Source organism: Vanellus vanellus (assembly GCF_965231255.1).
Source record: "Vanellus vanellus genome assembly, chromosome: 8".
Classification (NCBI taxonomy): Eukaryota; Metazoa; Chordata; class Aves; order Charadriiformes; family Charadriidae; genus Vanellus; species Vanellus vanellus.
In genome coordinates this window covers 7177836-7196339 of record NC_138913.1, presented here as the reverse complement: position 1 = coordinate 7196339, position 18504 = coordinate 7177836, and the positions used below count along the sequence as shown (strand labels likewise).

Genomic DNA, 18504 nt, shown 5'->3' with positions numbered 1-18504 from the left:
TTATTAATGATCAAGCTTTAAGCAATATCTGTCAGGAAAAGAAAGCATCTCAAAACTTGGTCAGTGTATTATAGACAGGATAAATCAGGACTCTTTAATCCAGATTAATTCAGAACTTTCAGACTAAAAATTCAATACTCAGCTACTTCTTCATTCCCTAGCTTCCTTATTTTGCACCTTTAAAAGAGGACTGTATTAAAGTAAGTTGAAGAATGGAATTCTAGTGAAATATTAAATAATGAAAAATAAATAATGCAATGATGCTATGATACAGTGCAGTCAGTGGGCATTAAAATAGAGACAGAATAGAAGAAGAGCTCAAGAAGAGCACAGATTTTTAGGTAGAAAACCGAGAAACATAATGGCTGATGCTGCTAATCTGTGGGAATTCTGTCATGTAATGTATACTTTGCTCTAAACTACTCTCCTAATCACTTTACCTCCTCAGAAAAGGGAAGAAAAAGAAAGAGAAGAATTAGCAGCACCTAATAACTTGAGCAATTGTGTTAAGCATATTGCAATATACATAATAGATGAGATATTATTAATACAAAGCTACTCCATTGAGATGCTCTGGATAATATAAACCAGAAGTACTCTTAAAAAATAATTCCTTCTCATGCAGAGTTTCAAATATTTCTATGTACTTCAACCTTTTATTACTTTTTAAATGAGAAGCGTTTTCTCTGGCTTCTGAATCTGAACTCTGAAGCACATGTTATTTCCAGGTTGGTGTATCGGTGAGATAGTTCCTACTTTATGGGCTGACTTCCTCCATTGAGGTCAAAGGCTACATTCCTCTTGACTTTGATGATGCTGTATTGCAAAAACATTTATCTACAAAACGTGTGGTGAGATACTGTTAAGGAAAGGCACGGGGGGGGGGAGCAGAAAAGGCAGTCCTGGAAGAAATAAAGTTCCTTGTAGAAGGAAAAGTCTAGAAACACTGAACTGTTTTATAAGAGTTGAGATGTGACAGCAGTCCTAATGGCATCAGAAAATTTGGTGGTCAAGAAAGCCGTACTTTCTGGAAAGAGAGTGGGCAGAACATTATGCAAACTAGACAGGGAACGCGGAGTGTCTCTACTTGTGTTAAGATGTTTTGGGAGCTTTGAAACAAGATCCTTCTAAATATCTTTTTGTTCTGGACCAGAAAACATTCTCCTTTTTACCACCTTCACAGCTGAGGAATCGAGACCGGTATAGCACATTTATCTTATGCTTGCAATTCAAAGCAAATTGCTGCTGCAAAACCTTTTAGCATGGCAGTTATATTTCACTTTCCTGACAGAGAAAAGGCGTTGTGTGAAACCTTTTTTGGGAACCCACACTTCCTCCCTTCCTGTCTGTTTAGATATGAAAACTTCATGAGATGGTTTCTTCTGTGCACTGAAGGTCCTCGCCCATAGATGCTGTAACTGCATTTATTTCTGATTGGTTGTACAAAAGGAAAAAATCCAACTGCAGAAAGACAACTCAGGTGTCCTCCTTCAGTGTAAGAGGATTTGGTCCTGTTTCTTGATCCACCTAAGTTTGGTAGAAGCTTTTCTGTCTTTGTTTGCAGCTGTTGGGTTGGTTCAGTGATGACAACTATATTAGAAGGGATTCCTAATGATTTATCAGATTATGAAAAAGACCCATTCTGGACTCTGTCAGGTTTGCAATATTCAGTACGGCTACTTTTGTATATCTACCAAGTAGTCCTGGCCTCTTTGTCCTCTAGCTTTTTTCTCTGTAACACAGATGTTATCTATTTTTGCATGTCACGTCTTTAAAAAGAGTGGCCAGGGCAGGGAGGGAAGAGTGCTCCTTCCTTCAGGGACCAGAGCACTCACGCAGGGGAAGAAGGTCCCCAAGCACAGGGCAGAGTGGGCGCAGTCCCAGCCGGGCATTTGGTGGCAACAGAAAGAAAACTCCCCATGGACCAATGGGTCTGAACCTGTCCAGCCACCAAGAGACTGAACCCAAGCTCGGGAGGAAGGCCCTACCTCCCTCACACGTCCCTTCAGGTGGCTCTCCTCACCGCAGACACCTTCCTTCTCCCTTTAATTGCAGACACCTTCCTTCTCCCTTTAATTTTTAATGCCCACTAGCACCGAAACCACGCACTCTTGTCTTCTGGGAGAGAGTACTGCATGCCTGCTGTCCCAAGCCTCCCAAACATTTCCACCAGCTTGTTGCAACAGGGAGGTTTTCCCCCCCTCTTCAGGACGTCAGCTTTGGTAAACACACACATAGAGCAAGTAAGCCCACAGGCTTTTGTGTATCCAAGACACATCCCTCTGACTTCCCTTCGACAGCACCAGGAGGAGAAGCAGCTTAGAATACAAAGTTGGCTGCAAGCAAATGTACCGCCACGAGGTCCTCAACTACAACTTAAATAAAATCATAACATAGCTGCACCACGCAACTCGCAGGAAAATATGACGAGGTTGATTCCTGGCTGCCATAGGGTTCAGAAATTTGAGTTTCAGGAATTTGACTGCCTCTAGAGCTGAACTCTTTAACCAGCCCCTGGGATCACAGAAAGGAGCACGGCAGACTCAAGCAGATGTAAGACTAGTACTACGCTGCAGATAATAATCTACCTGCCGTACAGATGAAACACGGAAAAAGAAGAAAGTTGAGGTTCAATGCAATTGTGCAGGATTTGTCAGGTTCATCTGTAAGTATATTGGGGCTGGATCATCAGCTGTACTGATTGACAGTATTCACTGAAGATAAAAGCATTGTATTAGTCTACAGCAACTGAATACACGCTCCTGCTGAATACCAGTTGACGCGCTATCTGCACTGACACTGCATTTAATGTGGTGAAGAACGCCTCAGAAACTACGGTTGTACAGTCACTCCGTCCCAGCGACACGTGGACGTGCCAGCACGGCGCCCTGCCATCCCGACCCGCGCTAGCCGCTTCCATCTCCCCGCAGAGGCACGTATTGCTTTAGCATGGAATTTTTACTCCTGATAAATCGCCTAATTCCTCTCTAATGGTCAATTCTAATTGACTAGCAAAATGCATTTGTACAGAAGACCACACTGTGTCACAGGAAAGCACGGACAAATAAGAAAAAGAAAAAGCTTCTGCCAGTCTAATTAAAGAAATAAGTGCATGCACCTCTACGAAGAAGCTAGCTTTTACTCACAGCACTAGCAAGAAAAATGGGTTTATCAGCTTTACTGGTGAAGTGTATTTTTTCGCTTGTTTCATCTATAGAATCATCTCATTGACTTTTTCTTGGCCTATAAAGGCCAAACACAGACGATGTGGTGGATAGTAACAGAGGCACTTCTTCATGTCAGTCAGATTAGAGTTTAAATCCCCGTTACGTTTGGGAAAGAATTTGATAGAGAACGCGCAGCTTAGAGAAGAGGCAATGTGATTTCTAGCAGCCAGTTTTGATGTAGCAATCCGAGGGTTTTGCCACACCTCTTTTAATACCGGCAGTAAGACTGAAAGAAAAACTTGGAGCGCAAACCACGGACTGACGTGTGCATCTTTGATTCGCACGCTCCAATTGCTATGATGGGGAGAGAGCTGATGCCTTCTTGCCCACTCCTCACAGTTTGAAAAAAGATAATAGGACAAACACTGTATTATTTTTAAGAGACGATGTCAAGATGAAAAAATGAAAACGTCAAAAAAGAGGCTGATATACGGCATTACTTAAGGACTGTTTTGTTGAGAAAAACTGACCAAATGATTTACGAAAGGCTTTTAACAGGGCAGTCTTTGGATTACAGCAAAGATGAAAAATAAATGAAAATCTATTTCAAGTTTACTTTAGCCTAGTCATTTGACAGATGAGGGCAAAACCTGGCAAGAATACAATTTTTAATCTTCAGATGTAGTGACTTTATTTGCAGTTTTGCGGATTAGAAGTTTTCGCTGTGCAAAATAAGAGCTACCCGTTTTCAGACGTTTCCTGTCAAAACTTTTTCTACCTGAAGCTCTCAGGAGAGGAACATGAGTAAAAAGACCAAAGGACCGATGCTTCTGCTCAGGGCACAAATCACCACATACAGAGATTGTCCCGACTGTGTTGCAGCCGGTGTCTCCACCACCTCTTCCCTTCCTAATTCTTCTTTCAAGCCTTCCTCTTGAAACACATCCTTCCTAATTAATTACTGGATTAACCAGCCTAGCATCGAGACTGCTCGTGGCTGGAGGTGGATCTTGGAGCGTGGACTTGTTCTCAGTATGCACAGCCTGGCACATTTCTGCCTGGCCAGATGGGTCCCCCATCTGCTCCTATTTGAAGGAGAACTTCCTGGAATTAGGGTTTTCCTCTTAACCTTTGCTTGTACAATTCCTTTGCTTCCTATTTTCATTCCGGTTTGGGTTTGTTTTTTTTTTCCCTTTTTCACCAAAATCACCTGAAACACACCAGAGTCAGATTTAAAAGCCAAAGAGATAGTGCTGCACAGGTTTAGGGCACACCTGGCATTAAATTAGCACCGCTCAGCACAAAGGCTACTGAACTGGAGCTGCACCAGTACAGCAAAGGGCTACTTTTGGGTAGAGTAGTAATACAGCAGAAATTATTTCTGGTGGATGGGCTACACAGAGCCTAGCAACATCAAGCCAAACTGCCAGGAGTCAAAGGCAGCTTTCTGCTGTTTGCTCAAGCTATTAGGGCATGCTGTAATACTTTTCAATATAGAATTTATAGATCGAGAGAAGCTCTCGATCTTTTGGAGACTAGTTAATAAAAAAAAAAAAAAATCAAGATGGAAAACAGAGAGCTGATATCTAATTATATGAAAATCTGCCACAGTTCTATATTTGTTATAAGCCTATCACGGCACATCCTGCTCAGAGGCTTACAGAAAACGTGTTGCTAACTACCAGGGAATTATTGATTTTTTAATTTTTTTCCCTTCATAGTGCTATTGCTTGGCTGTGGTAGAACCAATAACTTGGAGGGGGCAGAGAAGGGGGGAGGGGAGAAAAAAAATCAATATTACTATTATCAACTGTTGACTACAGTTTACAGCAGCAATAATCTCCTTTAAAATAGTTTGCAGAAGTACCAGTTGTCATCTACAGAAGGTATTAGTGTTTTGGTCAAATCATAATGCTGACAGTATTTGATGTTTTGATGATTTTGTTTTGGTTAAATTAAGTTTTGGTGACCATTGCTATTGTCTATACTTCACATCTGAACCATGTTTGGCTGAGAACTGTGGTGTTTGCTGTTGGCATTACCTTTTTGTTACTGATAAGAGTGATTCATTCCCCTCATTAAGAGCAACTAATATTTAACATCCCGTGCTGTTTTATACATTGTATTTTAGTTCAGTGTTTAGATGTGTCCCCTGTCACTAAGGTCTGCACTTCCTCTACTAATGCCTTAAATTACATATCGTTTGTCACTGGTTTTCCCCCCACACCTTCTTCCCAGAGAGGTAGCTCCTGCAGGGTAATGCTTTCTCTCCATGTAGTTTTTCTGAGCAGGTTTTCCAATGTTGGACTAGGAAAGCATAATTCTGAGATGCTTCCTAGTTCCTATACCACCTTAGGATGGTCTTCAGCGGAGCTGCATCTCCAGAGCACAGAGCAGCTCTGCTCTCCAGAGTGAAGCTGTACTGTGCCAGAACAGAAATGCCACCGCTTACATCTACCTCAGCATTTTGGTTTGGCACAATAGTAGAGTTGTGATGCACTTTACCCAGTTTTCTCCATTTTCTGCGCACTAGATTATTCACAGACCAATTTTGGCACTCACAAACTAGATTCGTTTCCGAGAAAACTACCTGCACGTTCTGCATGAGCCTGGCACAAAACACAAGCAGCACCTCGTGAAGGCCCAGGAACCCAAACCAACGGCTGACCTTCAGGGCAGCTTTGAGCAACATGCAGGGGGCATTTTGTTTAAGGGAACAGACTAAGTCTGGTCTGAAATAAACGGCCCAACTGTCTACAATATAGATGTAGGGGCCTCAACATTAGCTCCTCTGTTCTACTAACCCACTCCTTGCTACATCTGATTACTTGCAAATGGAGATGTTCCCGTTCAGAGCTTTAGGCCTTTTTTCTGTACGCCTCGTAGAAAGTGCCTGCAGAGTTAATTTGAGTCACAAGTCTAAACATCTTGGAAATACTTCCAGGTTTTAGCTTAATTTGAAAGCTCCTTCTGAAGGCCACAGACATACAGTCCACGGGTGTTGAATACATCCAGTAAAGACAGTTATTGGTCTTCTAAAAAGCAGTGGGTGTTTCCATAAATGTGAATTTATAGCTGAATGTGTTTACATATATACTTATGTCATAGTTTCAAGACAATCAATGAACTTTGATAAATTATTTGGTTATGAAAAGGATTAGTTCTGTGGTTACTAATAGACCAAAATCACAAGAGCAGTAGTTTTTAACGCTAAAATGGTATTCCAAACTTTCAATGAGGAAACAAAAGGCAGTTCACAAGTTTTCTTTGTAACAGAATGCAGTGTTAATCTATTTGTTGATGTCGTGAGCCGCCATTAATTACTTTATAAAACATGTATGTAATGATAAATATTAAGCTTGGCATCCTAGGACATACTATACGTACCCTTTCTCCGAGCGCTGGGAGAAGTGCTGACCAGAGAAGGCAGTCACTTGTTGGAGGTCTCACAAGTGGAGCTAATTAGATGTAGACGGAGCTGTCACTCCTGCCCTCCCCCTGCTCACATCAGAAGGCTGCCCTGCCTGCCAATCTCGCTGCTTGGCTTATGCTATTTTTACCCTTCCATCTTTTTCTAATATTGACTTAAAGCCTGTAATTTGTTACACCTGGAATTACATCTGTTAAAGTTAAGGGTCTAAGAAACATGCCAAGGTCCACCCACATAGAACCTATCACTTGGGGAAGATTTTAAAATACTTTCTGTACGTTACCATGAAAATACATTGGAGATGCACAGCTTTTCCAGGTAGATGGGTCTGACAAGTGTTACTCGTGTTTGCGGAGCTAGGGGTTAACAAGAAGCTGTACTGTAGCATTTTTGCTTGCGTTATCTACAAGCTAAAGGCAATACAGCATATTACCACAGGAACTTTTTTCTAGAACAATACGCAAAACGCTAATTAAAGTGCATTTATGATATAACCTCAATAAAAATTTTAATAATGCTTGTTCATATATCACAGCTGTCAAGAGAGAGAAAGTCATAGTCCATATCACAGTTGAGACATACAGTGTTGGGTTGTATAGAATAAGTGTATACAGTATGCATCTTAGTCACAGTTTGATTATTAGTAGCTTTTAATGACTTAAGAAATAGAAATCTAAACTCATCCATCTCTCGTCTTTTTAAGGAGCATTATTCTGAACCCAGCTTATTTCCGGAACCACCTGCGCCAAGCCGCTGCGTTTAGGTGCTTAGAGAGATACTCCGAAGCTGCAAGGTACTCCGCCGCTCATGGATTTCTAATGGTTTCTCTACATCTCTCTCATTCCAGCTCTCAGTAGTAAGGATATCGTCTTATACTCAGGCTTTTCCAAAATCAGTGGGAGCTTTGCATTGGCTTTGTGTATATGGTCTCACATGCAGCAGAGCTCCAATCCTCCCAGTTGGCGCAACATGAATAATCCCAATTATGTCCCCAGTTGCAGTTAGACTAATGCACGTAGGAGCATTTACTCATTCGCAGGCACAGGGGTGAGCCCTGATCAGGTCCCAGGGCTGCCCTGGCACAAAACCTACATGCGCACAAGCATCTTCCACTCCCTGCTTTCTGGGCAGAAGCTCAGGTGTGCTCTGAGTGGATGGGGGAAAAAAAAAAAAAAAAGAATTTAAAAAAAGTCATCAAGATCTCATGGTACACTGTGGTATGCTGCAGAATTTAGCCTGCGTGCAGCTGATGAGATTGCTGGTGTGAACGGGAACTGCTGGCAGGAGGAAAGCCTGCAAGAGGAAGCTCTGCTTGTACGCTTGCAATAACGCTGCCAAAAACTAAAAGTTTCAACATTCAGCAGAAGTTTTTAGCCACTTAACACGCTTAAATGGAAGAAATGCAATGGTGACTTACTGTGTATCATCACTACTACTAACATTAGACACTTACAGAGGGCTGCTTCGGCTGAAGACCACAAGGCATATCACAAAATATTTCACAAATCATTAGCTAACTAATGGCAGAACAGTCAGCGTGAATTAGGCTTGAGACTGAAGGGGTCACTTTGCTCATCATTTAAGATGGATGCTAGTGGGAGAGCTCCAAAATTGTTAAAATAGCAACAAAACAGTCTGTATGGGGAGTGGAAGAAGCCTTTAGCCAAGCAGAGCTACAGAGAGGATTTGGGAACATGAACTTCAATTTTCTCTGCTGGACTTCAGCCCAAACTCCAGGACAAGCCCCTTTCCTTCTGTAGGACACACACTGAGATTATGTCAAAGTAATCTCCACTAGCTTTCACACGTCAGGACAGGGAGAAGAAAAGGGTTCCCCAAGACAAGGAAACAAATTTTCCAAATTTCCTTAGAAATATGATTCGAAGTCTTGTGATAGTTCCCAGATCTCCTTTTATATCTCATTGGTAATGTTTTTTTTCTTCCTGAAATTTTGTTGGGGTGCTGATTCAGAAAGAAATAATTATCTACTGAATCCTCAAGAGTTGAAGTCCACTGATCAGCCAGACATGTTAGAGCTGTGTTAGGGGAGTCTGTTGCTTTGTGAGAGATGGGGAATCCTGTCCAGGATACTTTCAATCTCAAGAATTCACTAGTATCCCAACAGGTCAAATAATTCAGGGGGGAACATTTGGGCTGCTGGGGAGGGCAGGGGGGGAAACAAGGTTTCCCCCTTGAAGAAGTCACACCAAAGATTTTAAAAAATAGCAACAATAATAAAAGTTAAAAAAAATACCCTTTCAGAAACTGATCTTTCCTAAGAAGCAATACATATAAATGCCCATATTTGAGAAGACAGTATGAACCAAGAAGGCGTTCATAAATACTAATTCAAAAATAAATAATAAAAAAAAATGGTGGTTGGTGTTACTGCAGATAAGCAATCAGTAAGTTTACTACATCAGCAGGCAAGAGGGAACTGCGTCAGCCTTTTTTTCCCCACACCGAGTAGCTTTCAGGAAACTAGATGATTTTAAATGAGATTATGTATTTTGTAAAGGAGAGGAACATTCTGACAGACTGAATCCAGAGTGGTTCCAAAAGCAGTGACTATAGCAGTATTCAGAGTTTAGCCTAGTTTAACATAGTGTTATAGCAACTGTGCAGAGCTGCTTCTGCAGATTGTGTTAAACTAAGCTTAGCGCTACTTCTGTCACCTCAACGGAGTCACTGGTCTTAGTCGAACCCCACTAATGGTGCAGAATGTACTCTGCTCCTTACAGACAGACCATGGCATACCAATACTCGGTTGCAGTTTCTGGAAATACAAACTTGGTTTTTCTTAGCATAAGCTGTCGTTCATTTCTGCTTGCTTTTTTGCACAAGAACGAGGTCACTGCATTCCTTTTTCCGCTTTTAAGTATCCCTTGCCTTCCCACCCCCCTCATTTGCTTTTTAACTTATTGCATAGTCCATCAAATCCAGCCAGAACACAGGAGTTGTGGTTGTGAACAGGACTGCTCCGCGCAAGCAGCGTGCGTAATCACGTTTAACTCAGCCTACCTACCAAGCTGAGCTGAGCTCAATCTATCCCCTGAGATTTTGTCCCCGAGGAGGTACCGGACCAAATTCTTCGGTTCAGAGAAAGCGATAGGTTAGAGTGGGGTCAACTGTAATTTAAGCGTCTCTCAAGTTCCTCTGTGTGTCATTTTCACGAGTACTGCCCAGTATCAGGAGAATAAGCATACAAAGCAGTCTGAACGCAAGCACGTCTGAATTAATGTAAGGAGTCTGACATGCCCATATCTGCATCATTTCTGAATTTTGTCGGCTGCATTAGCGATTCCTTCGGGATGGCGCTGTGATAGGATGCCACCGTGCAGAGTGCAGCCTAAGGCCACTTGGCATTGTGCAGCAATCTTAGAAACACCACTGTGGGGTCACAGCATCTGAAAGTGATGAATTCCAAAGTGCTGCAACCACTTTCACTAAGATGTCAGCTAGTAAATATATTTCTCCTCTATTGGTATCCCTGATGTTAGGAGACTGCTCTTGACAAACACAGTAAAGATTTAAACCTCAGAAGGGAGAAAACCTATTTCAGTTGAAAGACCGTCTTGGCCCTTGAACAAATGGGCATAAATGCATTATATATAAATTTAGTCTGGAAGTTACCAGGAAGTTTTAGGCATTAGGAGGCATTTAGGCTGAGGATCGGTCTCCAATAGCAGCTACTGGAAGTACCCTGCCAAAGGACACGTGGTCACAGCTGATCAAAAGATCACTCAATAACCAGGATGGAAAGTTCAGGAAAGGGTCCTGGGCTCACTTCTGTCACAAAACTGAGAAAACGCTCTTGGAAAAGACCAAGGAGAACCCAATCTTCCCAGCAATATAAGGACTGCTGCCTTAGGGAAGGATGAGATAAGGGACGCGTATGTGCAAGGGGTTATGTAAGCCACTGAAGAACTTCGGAGGTCCATACCATCTCTAAGGACAGAGCAGCCAAACCACCAGCCCTTGCTTTCAAGGACAAGAGTGCTAGAAAGGGAACATGCACCCAAGGGTCAGCCTCAAATCTCCTCAAGGAAGAGATGTCACAGCCTGGGCATCGTTCAAGTCACCAAGCCCACGGGCTGTGACCCCACAACTGCCTGTTACGCATCCCCAGGAGAAGGTGTAACCAGATGAACAATAAGGCACGAAAGCAATTTTTCTTCTTTACCTCTTCAGCGCAGGCTATTGCTGACATTGAATAGCCTTGAATCGGTAGTAAGGCGAAGCTTTGTAACCTACAGAAAAATATGGCCACCTATTTGCTTTGAAACTGCAGTACAAGAAGGGATTTTGCCCCTTTTTATCATTAAGCTGTATAGCTCTCATCTTTCTGCTAATCAAAATGCTGTGCTGATTTAACAGTGTCACTGTGTTCTGTGAAAAGCTTAAGATAGCTCTTTTATCACCAGCTAGAACACTAGTGATTTGAAATTAGTTGTATACATGTAGGGGAAAACAGACTGTCTGTCCCTCTGCCAGAACAAACAACTCATATTCATCTGACTGCATAGAGTAGGGGTAAGCAATCCTTAAGGAGGAAGAAGTTTTAGCATCTTAATAGCTGTGATATGGCTGACTCAGCTTTTTGACATTCCCATTAAAATAATTAAAAATAATCTAGATAATCCCATCATCTGAAAAGCAAACTTGATCCACAAGTAGTAAACCTCAGTCCTCTGTATGAATTCAGGTCTGCATCCCATTTTAGTCAGACTGGGAAATGTAGTGGCTGAAAGCTAGGTGATAATTGGGGTTACTTTGTGTGTCCGGTTTTGCTTTACAAAACATACAGTTGGAATCATAGAATCGTTATGGCTGGAAAAGACCTTTAAGCTCATCAAGTCCAACTGTTATCTAACTCTACCAGGCCCACTTCTAAACCGTGTCCCTGAGCACCATATCTAGACGGCTTTTAAATACATCCAAGGATGGTGATTCAACCACTTCCCTGGGCAGCCTGTTCCAGTCTTTGATAACCATTTCAGCATAGAAGTTTTTCCTAATGTCTAACCTAAACCTCCCCTGGTGCAACTTGAGGTCATTTCCTTTTGTCCTATAGGTTGTAACTTGTGAGAAGAGACCAACGCCCACCTCTTTACAACCTCCTTTCAGGTAGTTGTAGAGAGCAATAAGGTCTTCCCTCAGCCTCCTTTTCTCCAGGCTAAACAACCCCAAGTCCCTCCGCTGTTCCTATTCTCAAGAGCCTTCACCAGCTTCATTGCCCTTCTCTGGATGCCTTCCAGAAGCTCAATGTCTTTCTTGTAATGCGGCACCCAAAACTGAACACAGTACTCAAGGTGCAGCCTCACCAGTGCCGAGTACAGTTGGACAATCACTTCTCTAGCTCTGCTGGCTACATTATTCCTGATGCAGGCCAGGATGCCGTTGGCCTTCTTGGCCACCTGGGCACACTGCTGGCTCATACTCAGCAGGTTGTCAACCAACACCCCCAGGTCCTTTTCCGCCGGGCAGCTTTCCAGCCACTCTTCCCCAATCCTGTAGCACTGCATGGGGTTGGTGTGACCCAAGTGCAGGATCCGGCACTTGGCCTTGTTGAACCTCATACCATTGGCCTCGGCCCATCAATCCAGCCCGTTCAGATCCCTCTGTAGGTCCCTCCTACCCCTCAAGCAGATCAACACTCCTGCCCAATTTGGTGTTGCCTGGAAACTTACTGAGGGTGCTCTCAATCCCCTCGCTGAGATCATTAATAAAGATATTAAACAGGAGTGGCCCCAACACTGAGCCCTGTGCAACACCGCTTGCGATCAGAGCGCTAAGGGAGGATGGATAAGTAATTGGGGTTGGGGATAGAAGCTTGTGGAGCCACCAGCTGACACGTGTACCTGCGCTACCCTACACCCTGCCTGGGTTTTCTCTTGGAAAAACAGAGGAAAGTTTATATTCTTTTGCTACCCTGATTGTTTCAGTTTTCCTAAACTGAAATAAACAAAATAATCCAATTCTATAAACAAGAAAAGAAAAAAAAAAAAACAAACCACACCACAGTTGTCATAGCAACGGATCCCCCACCCCATCCATCAACGCTGCGAGTCCCTCTGGGGCCCCGCAGTTCACCAACACGCATCTGGGGGTGGTGGTGGGGGGGAATTTCCACACCGTTATTGTGGGCAGCACTGGGGTCCGCAGCCCAGCGGCTGCCTGGGAGAGGGGGGATGCTGCACCCCACGCCGGGAGGGGACCGACTGCCGACACCCCCCCGATGCCTCTCAGATCCCTTTGCGGTTGCGGTTTGGCAGTTGGGGTCACTCCAGCGGGGAGCGGGGTCCCCCCTCTGCCAGCAAGCATGTTGCACGGGGAGCGCACCTTGCCCAGGACTAGGGGAAAAAAAAGGATCTTCCCACCCACACCCCCCCTGCAAAGGGATCTGAGAGTTTCTGCTGGTTTGGTGCACCCCCGCCTTCCCCAGAGTAAGGTGGGGAATGGAGCGCTTCAGGAAAGCCACTCTGGCGAGTGTTGGGATCAGCTGGAGCCCAAAGGAAAGCCCGCACGGCCTATTATTTAATTCAACACCAACATACGATGTTAGTCTGTGTCTAAAATTACTGGCCCTTATTTCTGTAACACACACGTTATTCTTTATCACTTGAGATTGTCCAAGTGTCAAAAAACAGCTCTCCTGGGCACGGTCACACCAGCGGCAAAAGGCAGCCTTCCGTGCTCACTTTTCCACACCCCTGCCAGAAATAAACCCACGCATCGACGGCGGAAGGGATGTCCCTCACCCGGGGAGCAGGAGGTGCAAAGAGGTACAAGAGAGCAGAGGAAGCACCAGCTAGAGGCCAGAACAAGCACGGGCCGCATCCCTCTGCAAGTTTCATTGCCTCTCTGTTACAAGCAGCTCATCCCAGTTCTCCCATCCCTTCTCCAAAGGGCTCCACTGTGAAGCTAACGCTGGCACTGGGACCTCCCACGCCTCCTGGGTTCTGTGCAGCACATCCATGCTGACCTGACTGCCGCTTGGCTCATCCCAGGTCATGGAGAGCCCAAGGTCTTGCTGGGCTTAGCGACCCGTTTGCTTGGACGTCCTCCGTCATTTTAAAAGACTTGTCATTTCCCCGTGCATTGCTCAGCTCACAATTGTAAAGCAATTTCTACGTCCTTACATGGCAGTTGCCATTAAAGAAGAAACCTTTGTTATCACTGCAAAGCAATCTCAATGCAACGCGGAAAGTTGTTACCTGCATGCAACCATGGGGCAGATAATAATAAATATAATAAATGCATTCTAAATACAGGTGCCATTTGCCTTGCAGGAAACTTATTTCTGCTTTCCAGCAATGGGCTAATGACCCAGAAACTTCCGCAAAGGCAGCAAGCGCACCCCACCACCAACCTGGAAGGGTCTGGAAGGACAAATGAGTTTTACAGCAATTTCGCAGCGCGTTTAAGTTTCACTGATGAAACATTTAAAAGGAAGTTTTAGCCAGTCCTCTGCAGGAATTAGCAACAGCAAGGTGTTATGCATAGACAACAGGGACTCTCAGAACACTTTTTGCCCCGTTTTGGGGCTAGCGTACACAGAGGTAAATCCTGGCATTAGTAATTTCCTTCCTGCTCAGTATTCTGGAGTTCTGTTTCTCTCTCATCATCTAATGGTCTCTCAACCATCTAATGGTTTCCAAGTGTCTCCATAATCTCAAAGTAACGAGTTTACATTTGTTTAGGTTATATGGAGATGTTTAAAAATTAACTGTTATTATTTTGTTCACTTTTCAAATAGGATAATTGCATTAAAATGACTACCTCCTACTTATTCCAGTTACAAACATCATTTTCCTTTTCCAACCTCAGAAGAAAACGAGTAAGGTGATCCAAAAGAGAGCAGCACTTTATTTTGCATCGTGTATCTCAGACTCAGTACGATTGTATTAGACATCTCAAATACCCAGGTGCTCGCATCAGGAAAATTAAAGTCCCCGTTAAACTGAAAAAATCGAGATACACTTACCCTTTCCAAGCAGTGGATCTGCACAGGGCTAACATCACATGGCAGTGGCCGAGGCCTTCTCTTAGCACCACTTACTGCAGATCCAGGTGAGATCACTTGAAGTAGGGAGCAAAGGTAATTTTCTGCCACTTATCAGCCTCCTGATCTTAGCAGCAATTGGGGCTGAATAGCATAGAAGAGTGAAAGTTACTCTAATGTGCATAGGCTGTGATTATTCCTAAGGCTCTGCCATCTGCGGAGAAATCCTCCTCTCCCCTTCAGGGCTCCGTTCCTCTCCGTGCCGCTCAAGGGGAGCAGGCACGGCTGAAGGAGCTGACCTTGAGCCTTGCCCTTCTATTTTTTCCTAGCACTCACAGTGGTAAATGAACACACAAGCGTTTAGCAACAATGCTAATTTCTCATCTTCTTTGGCAAATTGTAACACTTTGGTTCATTCCAGAAAACTCTTGTGTGTTTCTCACACCAGTACCATCCATTTTCTTGTCACCGACTCGCGTGGCTGCTGCGAAGGGTTTGGCTGTGCGCTGGCTGTTAGTGTCAGCAGCTGTCATGCAGCAAAAGCCACCTTCGGCTCTTTGATTCCAAGTCCTGGGCATGTCTGGAGATGGGCTGAGGGAGACAGTTTAGGATCTGTGGTGTGCTCTTCACTCGCACGTATAGAAATATATCTTATTGTTCTGCACCACCAAGTGGCCAGATTGAGCAGATATTGCGAGACACCTTTGGATCCAGGCTTACTACATTAGCCCAGATGGGTTTGGTTATGTTATGGAAGTCCATATTGGCCCAAACTAGCAACTAGGGAAAAAACAATATATATGAATATAAAGCCTCATGTTTTGAGAGAAGGAAGTGTCACGTTTTCTCCAACATCCCCTAAGGCGTGTTGTCAGAACTACTTCAGTTCTCAAGTCACACGGAGCTCTTTGGTGGGCTGCACACCTGAAGCTCAGGCATGGTTTAAGTATTTCAAATTAGTCAGTCAGCACTGGCAGGTGGTTCTGCAGATATAAGGCCAATATTTCTAAATATCACCTGAAGCAATTGTGTCAGGAGTAGGAAGAGAATGCAGGTATCTTTGTTCTTTACCACTAGAGTTTAATCCCAAGATCTTTAAAAACCATAAAACACATCATTTCCTCCAGAAAAATGCATTCCATGGTCTAAATGGGAGATATTTTCCCATTCTTTTGTACCCTGTGTTCCTTGTACTCAGGAAGGTTCAAAGTTGAACTCTAGTTGACTCTAGAGGTACAAATCTGAGTGAGGTCTGTTGCTGGCCAATGTCACTTGTCCGGCATCTCCACATGGCTTAACTGCTGATCCCCGCTGACCTGTACTGAAACCTCTTCCATCCAGCTCTTCACAAGCTCCTGTTTTCCCAGGACCCGTGGCTGCAGGAGGTGGGAAGAAGGACCTACTCTGGCCCTTACATACTGCTGAAACGCTTATATGGTTGTGTATATACTATCCTAAGTCATGTGTAGTATATATAATATGCTAATATGATATACTTCATACATCAGCCGTGTTGCTAACATGATGAGAGAAAAAGACGTTAATGAATTTGGTGACTGGCTGAGGATCTTAGTAATTTCATAAATAGGATTTCTTTCAATAATATCTTACTTAAGTCTCATTTTGGAGTGTCTCACAGGCTCATCAGTCTCTTACTGAACATCTTTGTTACCTGGATTTCTGTGGGCCACGTGGATCAGTACTCACTGGCAGTCAGGAGCCCAGCTCGGTGCTTTATGCCTTCATGTATTTCAGTGGGAGCCAGGCTTTTAACCTGCCTAAATATCTCAATCAGTCCTTTGGCTTCTGAGTGTTTAGACCCCTAAATATTTTCCAGTGTCCAGTCCTGTAACCATTCAGACAGCGTAGTTTCACCTGCATCCCTCTTCCGTGAGTCACTTTGGTTCTGTGAAGGCCTTGGAGGCCTTCAAAGAATACTCTCTGACTTGAGCCTATTTGGGGCTGGACATAGGCCATCCGCATGGAGCCTTAATGCTTGCGTTTCTTTTTGAAAGTGGAATTTTTTAAGTCCCTGGTAAGCCCCGAGGTCACAGTAGCAAGCGTCGGTCCTGACCTGTGTGTGCTCCCCGACGGCTGAGGAACTGAGAAGTAAAATTGTGATGGAGGCACTGGAAAGGCTCGGCGGGGTGTTATGTATGTGCCTCGCCATTCCTGATGTGATGCACGGCTGCATGGGAGAAATCTAGCAGGGATAAAAGCGGATGTTGAAAAACTGAACACGAATGCTTGAAATCTAAGTGTGCTTCTGATTATTTAAATAAGAACAAATTAAGAAGGAAGAATAAGGAGCAAAGGCGTTTGTCTGGAGTGCAGCGATGTCTGGAGACCTCTGCCAGGATCAGAGCGACATTGTGCTGACAGCGCTGCGAGGAATTAGCAAAAGATTGTGCCAGGAGGACTCACACAACAAATAAGTAAATCATTCAAATATGATCATCCGCATTTTACAGCTGATGCTGAGAAACAGAGAAAGATGAGGCGACTTGACTGAGAATTGATTCCAGATTTGTCCAGGGCTCTGTGCACATCTCCACCTTTGCAAGCAGTGCCACGCCGGGTGAAGAAAGCGTTGGCTCCCACCGTGGAGTGGGAGGTCATAAATTGGATGCCATGCTGTGCCGCTGGTGGGACGGAGCCTTGCTTCTCCGGTCCACAGCCTGCAGTAGGGGTGGCAAAGCACGCTGTGGCTGTCTCTGTGTCATCTGACTGTGCCCGACCCACGGCAGCGCTCCACAGCAACAGGCACCAACAGGGTGAATCTCGGGGTTAAGGATTTGCCAGTTTTCATCTTTGAAATGACAGCAGTTGGGGGGTGATATATCTCTAGGAGCCCAAATTGTAAGTGACCATTTGCAAATGTCCTTTGACTCCGGAATCAACAAGGCTTTAGTGCTCAAGAATTGCTCTAAATTTAGATTGAAAGTCCCTTTCTGATGAGATGGCCACAGGAGGACACCACCGCTCATGTATGCTGCTAGGGACCAGCTATTGCCATTGTCACAGGAGCTGGAAGCTCTGTAGACCACCTCTACTAGACCAAAGGTACAGAATAACGTGACAGATTTGACTTCCCCCATTTTTATGCCACGTGGTTATTTCTCTTTTGCACCTCAGGACACCATGAACATTTTTCCCCAAAACCATTGCCAGCAGTGGGTCAAGCAGGCACTGCTGGATGCTTTGCTCACCTTCTCTGCTTCATCCACAGGATCCATGTGTCATTCCTGGGATTAAACCCTGGCACCATCTGGAGTCAATGAGAGTTTCGCCAATGATTTTCAGGGCAATGAGGATTTCATCCTTTGTTCATCCTGTGCCGGCTGGGCTAACGATGTTCAATTAGAAACTGCTCTTTGTTCTAGTCTAGTCAAGAGAATTTTTGCCAATGATTTAAATGAGCATTGGATAAAGCTTATGGCTAAATCCAGTCCTTATGCAGAAATCCATGGATCCTACTGAATTGCTTTTCTCCCAGTGAAATTAATGGGAGCTGTACGAGAACATCTAAGGGAAGATTTAGTTCCTGTTTGTAACAATATGTTACCCCCTGATACTGGGCCTGTTTTGGAATGTTTATTGTTAAATCCGTGTATTTTTGGTTATATCTCATTAAGAACATAATACCGTCTTGGAAAGTACATTCTGAAAGGGTATTACAACAGGATTGGGATTACTGTTTGTGAGACACTTTTAACTAGGGGGAAATTTCAAATTCAATTTACAGTAATGTCAAAGCACAATTAATATATAGGCAATGATAAGGAGAACATGCAGAAGTACACATTGATAGCACTACATCAACAAATAAACTTTTGGTGCTAGTAATTAGGTACACAAGATTATTATATGTTTAATTGACTAAAGTGACAATTTGGAATTAC

General features: G+C 43.9%; 1 protein-coding gene across 1 annotated transcript in view; it reads left to right on the top strand.

The window, feature by feature from the left end:
- SPATA16 (spermatogenesis associated 16) overlaps positions 1–18504 on the top strand; it is a gene marked incomplete at both ends in the record, with an annotated part of 81548 nt that overhangs the window by 20315 nt on the left and 42729 nt on the right. Inside the window, 1 exon segment of the mRNA XM_082487210.1 lies at positions 7301–7390. Coding sequence (XP_082343336.1) covers positions 7301–7390 — 90 coding nt within the window.